Source organism: Apium graveolens, chromosome 8 (assembly GCF_009905375.1).
Source record: "Apium graveolens cultivar Ventura chromosome 8, ASM990537v1, whole genome shotgun sequence".
NCBI classification, from domain to species: Eukaryota; Viridiplantae; Streptophyta; class Magnoliopsida; order Apiales; family Apiaceae; genus Apium; species Apium graveolens.
The window spans coordinates 217,196,177-217,204,363 of record NC_133654.1 but is presented as its reverse complement, the minus strand read 5'-3'; the positions used below and the strand labels follow the sequence as shown (position 1 = coordinate 217,204,363).

Genomic DNA, 8,187 nt, shown 5'->3' with positions numbered 1-8,187 from the left:
AATGTTTTTGACCATGCAAAGATTGAGAAGGAAGTTGAGGAGGTTACAATTATTAGAGGTCAGATGCTAATTTTATATCGTAAATTGAATTTAGATGATGGAATGTATTATATATACAATAGGGATTTCCTATATGAAAACTCAGACCATAGTCTTTACAATGCTACCTAACAAAGAGAATAGGGTTATCTTCCAAGTTGAGTGACATTAGCAATCTAGAATTTCTGTTTAAACATTCACATTAATGTAAAATTATGAAATGTATGTTTATTTCTTTTTGCCGCCTAAATTATGATATGTAACTTATTATATCCTAATAGTTTAGGATATGGATGATAATGGGGGGAATAGTTATGGTCTAACGTTATATCGAATAGTGCTTTCTATGTCATAGTCTTTTAATTAATATGTTCCTTACACAATATCAATACATATGGCTTGTTACATGTATATGTACAAAACCTTAAATTGAAAGTTGTTTACATTTTTTACAATTGAAATAACCAATTCTTCTTATGACAAACAATGATTATCAACCTAAACATAGAGAAAGTAACTTACAAACAAAATTTATTACGATATTGAATAGCGTATGACATGTAATATGAAAACATGCATTTGATATTGTATAAAAATATCATATGTTCTTTCCAATGATAGGACTGTTTTCATTAATCTCCTAACAAATAAGACATGAAATTAGGCGAATCTTGACATGTAATAGGACAACATGAATTGAAACTAATTAAGGAACTGTAGGCAAAATAAACTAAATATACTCTGAGAAAAAACATTCATTATTTCCAATAAAAAACTAATAACATTATTTATTAGGTCTTCAAGCCTCTGCTATTTCTTCAATATCGCGGTGGCGAGAAGTGTCATGTGTAGAATTTGGTTGTTGAAATTTAGCACCAAAAAATACCATCCTCAATCCTATAGCAACAAAAAGCTGGATAAAATTAGTCATTTTAAGAGTTTATGAAGCTATACATCTTGTAGCTCTTTTTAGAGCAATTGTGTACCTCTTTCTCATATTGATTACATCAGCATTCTGAAGATTAATGTAAATCCTTGAAGATTCAACAGTACCAATAACTGCTTCTCCTACAAAATAATATAAATGGATGATTTTCATGCGAATAAAACATTTTTAACATATAACATTCAGATTTTGTGAGTAATGTAACTTACTCACCGTGCAACCAAAAGGGTCTCATACTTGCCAAAATGACTATAATTGGACTTTCCAAAACATCATTAAACAAAAGGGATTTAACATGCTTACCCCATACGGTAACTCTAACAATATTCCTGTTTATCAAAAGTAAAGGAATAGCGTATGAATATTCGAATTTTGATATGTAATTTTAATAATCTAATATCTAAACATGTAAGAAACAGATTCTCAAGGCAGAGCCTTCCATCAGTTATTCTAAAGCGAATAATCGTTTGGTCACCAATCTTAGAAGGAATAACTTGAGCAGGTTCAAGATCTTCAACAACTCCAATAACATCTGAATAATTGTAAGAAACATATGTAAAATTAATAATAGACCTAGGTGAAGGGTAAAAATACATGATAAAATCTGAGAATCGTATAAAACCTATAAGAATGTCACAACAAAGTCAAATTTATGAAGAGTTATTGTAGTCTCATCTCCCAACAAAGGTTTAATCACTGTTTCACTATTAAACGTGATGTATATTCTGGAAGAAACAGACCTATGCTTCCTTGTATCCTTTTTAGTTAGGAAATCAGAAATCTCATACACTTTTCCTTCGTTTATAACTTTTTGAAATATATCCCAAACATAAGAATCAATGGTGGGTTGAACATGAAAATTCTGAAAATAACTATATTCTTAAATTAATAGTTTCATGTCATAACATATTGCATATAAAACATTGCAATTATTGATAGATGTGTAATATAAGAAATTTACCTCAGCATCCAGAAGAATTAAATTATATCGATACAATGAGTCATCGTCAGAAGTATTTGATGGCCACATTCTAGTCACCCTAACCTTAATCTTCCAGCCGGTGTGAAATTCATTGAGTGTTTTGAGCTTATCAAACATAACTAAATTTGTAATATTCTCACGATTACTGATTAAGTGTAATGATGATATAATATTGGTGTTATACATAATTAGGTTATAAATCTAACTTTGTTATTATTATGTAAATTTACTACTTCTCCCATGCATAAATAAATTATAATCTTTCAAAATCACGTATTAGAAGTCATAAATAACATATATTAATGCTTATGATAATCTTTCTTAATTTAAAAAATGTAAGTTAATGTGGTAGTTATTTACAATGATTGGTGGTAATGGAAATACCTTGATTCAAGTACATCTTAATCATAATCTTAATGATAATCATAATCTTTACATGTGTAATGATAATGATTGACTGAATCCTTGAATTATGATTAATCAAAATCAATATCAAATTAATTATTTGTCTTTCTATATCTAAAAAGTAAATGTAAAATATCTGTGCAGTTTAATTAAAGTAAATTTATTGAAGAGACTTAATATTGATCTGAATCAAACTATATTCAAATACTTCGGAACTCTGTTATTATATGTTCTTCAGATCATAATGATTTCCTCCCAAAATTAATAAATATATTTAAGTTTGTTTTTCAAGTCAAATATATGTTGATGATATCTATGGTTCAATTATAAATTTCAATGCGAATGCTGCAACTATGTAGGAAAAATGTTCAACATTCAACGTAACATCAATAATCAAATTCACCAGCATGACATAACAACTGGTATAATTTATGAAGGGAGATACATTAAGACGTAAACAACAATCTGTATCAAATGATAGTGAAATAATCTTGGAAAATTCAAATTAGTCTTGAACATAACACGGAAAAGAATTGAAGAAAATGAAAGCAAAAAGTTTTATTCTTGAGCAAACTCGTTAACTTTGTAGCAGCTTGGGTTCACTGGAATGTCTAAGCATTAGGCATGCTGCAACACAAAGTGATAGGTTCATATTATTGCATATTAATAATACCTATTTTATGTCCGTTTTCATAATTTTATTAATAAATAAATTGTTTTACCTTGTTTTGTAGGAAAATAAATAAAATCAGAATTTGAGTTGGAAAAAGTGCAAAAAAGCAAGGAGGTGGACTATTCTAGAAGCTAAATGAATTGGAAGATAAATAGAATACTTATTGGAGAAGAAGAAGGAAATAATTTAAGAATCCTACTTGTATTCCAAGACCCAAACCCTCATATTTTCCCTATATATATGGGTCGCCTCTCTTGTATTTTACACAATCCAACACCCAACACCCAACACAGCCAATACACCCAATTAGTTATTTGTTTTGTTCATATTTTTATCATGTGTAGCTAAATTTGTTCCCTAGGATGAAGATGAAGTTAATTTAATTGCTTTGATATCTTCTCGTTCCTATTATTTGATTTTCATGATTTTTCTGGGTACTTAATTGTTTAATTGACAAAGTAATTTTGATATATTGTTGTTACCTGATTTATTTTTCATAGCCAATGCTTGCTCCATGAAGTTTTGATGGGTTATTGTTAGATAACAAGTTTCATAGTATATGCTTGTCTCGTTAATTAAAATTTACTTGTGAAGAAAAGAGAATTGATTTTAGGGCGAGTTGATTTTAATTGTGATTGATTAACGGATTCGGATTCCTAGGTTTTTCATATTATTTGATCTATTTGCTAATTAGGTTAATTCAAACTCCTCTCAAATATTATTGTTTAGTTCACCTGATTTAAATTGTTAGGATTTTGAAAATTTATAGTCTCTGTGGATCAACCTGTATTTGCTACAATTAACCACTGTGCACTTGGAGTTATTTTTACACATCAAGTTTTTGGCGCCACTGCTGGGGACTATTGTTAATTTTCAATCCTTGATATTTAATTCTTCGAACTAGTTTTTTTTTATTTTTCTCTTTGTTTTTTAGGGAATCGTGAAGCGGAGGAAAGCTTGGACAAGAAGATCGCTAGAAGGCATCACCGTCTCTTTTGGAATTTTTGAAAGTACTTTTCGGTATTCCATATCACCTCTCTATTTTTTCCTCACTTTTATTATTGAAAAATCTAAAAAAAAAATAAATATTTGAAAAATCCAAAAATATTAGTTAGTTATTTGTTAAAAACCAATTTGTTGCATCATTCATTCTTTCACATAGGATCACATCATCTAGATTTTATTTATGTATTTATTGTTTTCCATCTTATACAATTGTGGTGATTGCTGGAGAAAAGAGGTACGTATAATTTAGAATAATACACGTAGTATAGTGCATCCATAAGTGTTTATTATCTTGTTCTTTGTGTTCTGCATCATCTAATCAATCTTAAGGGCGCCACCCCATTACAAGATAAGGTGAGGGATTTCATCACCCTTTCCATGGCCCATAAATCACTAATTCCTTCATCTTGCGTTCACCTACCTTAATAAAATTAAGTAGACGTTGGCCACTAGGATTTCGAGCTCAATTAGGAAGGTACCTAAAAGAGGAAGTAAATTTGGAATTATTCGAACTTTTGGTGACAAGGCAAGTGTATCACTTACCTGGCCAATTTGGATTGGTGACTAGGCTAGCGGTTCTCTAATTTAGCGCTTTGTTTACAAGGAAGTGCCCCCGCTTACCTGGCCAATCGGTTTGTATAAACCTAGATTTATAGACTTTTTGGTGTTCCAAAAGTTAGGAGCTGTCTAGATTATTTTTAGGATTACCCATAGATCTAAGATTTTCTTTTAGATTTTCCAATTTTTCTTGGGTGTTTACTTATAGCTCTTGTCTGCTACTTGATTACTTGTCTTATATGCAAAGTAAATGGGTTCGAGACCATTCATCTAGATTAATAAGACACTCTAACCTTTCATCTCCTAAAGTAGTAAGGCAACTTGACTTCTCTTCACCCACTAAAATTGAGTCAAAAGAAGAAGTAGAAATTCCACCTGTAATCATTGATGTCTCACTTAAAGACCGTTGTTATCCCGCTCATTCCGCTGAACCCTCATGCATAGTCCTACCTGAAGTAACCGCGAACAATTTTGAAATCAAACATCACCACATTAGCATGTTAACTAAGTTTTCTGGGGTAGAGGGAGAAGATCCATATCTTTTCATTCGAGAATTTGAGGAAGTATGTACTTTACAAAAACTCCAACAACTTAGCTCAGACTCCATTAGGCTCAAACTTATTAACTTTGCTTTAAAAGAAGAGGCTAAACAATTATTGTATAGTCTACCCGTTAATTATATTTCCACGTGGGATGGATTTGTATCTATCTTTCTTAAAAAACATAAGGCAAACAGACTTAGAAATGAAATTAACCAATTTCAACAAAATCGAAATGAGTCTTTTTGGAAGATTTTTGATAGATTTAAAAAGCTTTTATCTAAGTGTCCTCAACATGGTATAGAAAAATGGAGACTTTATAAAATTCTTTATGAAGCCTTAGACAGTCAAACCACTGCTTTGTTAGAGTCTATGTGCCAAGGTAAATTTATGGATAAAACTGAGGAAGAAGTTTGGCAATATTTTGAAGAGTTAGCTGAAAAAACAATATTGTGGGAGTCAACTAGGGAACCTAATCCGGAACCTGAAAGATATAAGGGCTTACACGTAGTTGGTAATTCTATTGTAACTGAAGCTAAGTTAGCTACAATCACTAAACGTCTAGAGGCCTTAGAAACTAACAATGTGTCTTCTCACTTTTCTATCTGTGCAAACTGTAGTTCTCCTAATCATGTGACAGACAATTGCCCTGAAATTGAACAAGTCAATGCCATGTTTCAACCTAGAGTTAGGATTGATCCTGTTAGGTCACACACACTGTAAAGGGGGTTGAATACAGTGTTTATCACAATCAAATCGAATATAAGAACACAAGTAACAGAAAATAGAATTTATTCAACACAATAAACTCTGTTATAATATGGAACTGTCCTCTCTCAGTGATGAACAACTTATTACAAGAGCTGCTAGGGTTACAATAAATAATAACTTCGATTATGATAACACATATAGTGTAAACCCTATGTCTGTATTTATATACTACACAGTTACAAGATAATCTCTAATTGATATTGAATATGATTCTGTATCCTAAAATATATCAATTAGATATCTTCTTTTCCAAGTCTTCTATTTTCCATAGAAATCTTCTCCATGCATATCTCTTCTTTATTTAGTCTTGATCTTCTCTCCTTTCAATCAGCCTTTCCTTAACTGTTCGTCCTCCCGCACTTAAGTTCTGATATCCATCTTCTGATAATTATCTCCTGATAATTAAATACTGATATCCTTAACTTCTGACTTCCAGTAAGTTCTGATTTCAGTAAGTACTGATATTTCTAATTTGTTAAGATCTGAAAACTAAAAATGAAACACATTAGACATGACATCTCAAATATATCTAACAGATCTATATGCACCCACATACAATCCTGGTTGGAAGAATCACCCAAATTTCTCATGAAACCAAGGTCAATACAATCAGTTTAATCAAAATTCTCAACCTACTTTTCAAAAGCCCAATCCTGGTCCATACCCAGCTCAAAATCCCAATTCATATCCTCCTCAAAATCTTGGTCATTATCCTAACTTAGCCCTGTTAAACCCTCCTGGTTTTAGTGAATCTGATAAGAAATTGAATTCCATTGAAAAAAGTATGGAGGCTTTACTTAAATCTCAACAATCTTTCATGCCAGCTATGACCCAAGATAGGCAGTTGCTAAATTCAAACACACAAGCCCTATCTAGGCTAGAGGTACAAGTTAGTCAATTGGAAAATATAATCAGTGAGAGAGAGAAAAATCATTTCCCTAGTCAACCCGAGGTTAATCCTAAATTTCATCAAAACCAAAAGTCTCATGAAAATGTGAACTTTGTCATCTCTCTAAGGTCTGGAAATCAATTCAATAATCATGTTGGTGTTAATACTCATCAGGAAGATAAGCTAATATCTGAACCAAATCCTATACTCTTGAATCCTAGTCTTCCACAATCTTCAAATCCTGAAAATTCTGAATCTAATGAGTCATCACCATCCAAAGAACCACCTTCAAAACCCCACTCTGATGCATCTAGTGAAAAAGTCTTTAGGCCAAAAGCTCCGTTTCCTCAAAGACTTATCTCAAAAAAACTATTTGCTCAGTTAGATAAGATTTTAGAAGTCTTTAAGCAAGTCAAGATTAACATTCCTCTTTTAGATGCAATTCAACAAATTCCCTCTTATGCTAAGTGTCTAAAAGATTTGTGTACTCATAAAAGAACCACTTATGTTTCTAAGAAAGCTTTCCTAACCTCTCATGTTAGTTCTATATTGTCAAATCAAATCCCTGTGAAGTACAAGGATCCTGGTTGTCCTACCATTTCTTCTGTCATAGGTAATACCTTCATTGATAAAGCTTTACTCGATTTAGGAGCTAATGTGAATCTTCTTCCATTATCTGTCTACCAAGCTTTGGGTTTAGGTGAACTTAAAAATACTAATATCACTCTTCAATTAGCTGACCGTTCTATTAAAAATCTTAAGGGTATAGTTGAAGATGTGTTGATTAAGATTGGTAATTTTGTCTTCCCCGTTGATTTCGTTGTTTTAGAAACTGAGCCAGTCAAAAATCTCAAAAATCAAATCCCCATCATTTTAGGAAGGCCCTTTTTTGCCACCTCTAATGCTTTGATTAACTGTAGAAATAGTTCGATGAAACTCATATTTAGAAATATGTCGATAGATCTGAATATCTTTAATGTAGTAAATCAACCTAATGAGCTTTTTTAACAACCTATAGGAGTTAACTTGGTAGATGAGGTTGTGTCTTGGTCGAATTATGAGGATAGTGCAGTTGAGTCTCTTCTTGAGGAAGGTGTTTCGTGTGAGTATGAGAGCAATAAATAACTTCATGAGTTGTATAAGAATTTCACTTGTGATGAGATGTTAGAGGAATTAAATGCCATTTGTTCTAATCATGAAACCCAACTTGAGGATAGTTATTTTGATCTTAAGACCGTTGTTAAGACTTCTGTTGGTGAGCCACCCACACTTGATCCTATTCAATCATTTTCCACTCTTAATCAATCCTTGGTAGTTAATAATGAAACTCATGATGTTCTTATTTCTAGTAGCAAAGTTCATAAACAAGAATTTCAAGTC

The 8,187-nt window shown here is 31.6% G+C and overlaps 1 protein-coding gene across 1 annotated transcript; it reads left to right on the top strand.

Moving 5' to 3' along the window:
* Positions 1-6,702: 6,702 nt before the first annotated feature.
* LOC141680335 (uncharacterized) lies at positions 6,703-7,815 on the top strand. Its single transcript, XM_074486591.1, has one exon. It carries the CDS (start codon positions 6,703-6,705, stop codon positions 7,813-7,815), a length of 1,113 nt encoding a protein of 370 aa, XP_074342692.1.
* Positions 7,816-8,187: the final 372 nt, after the last annotated feature.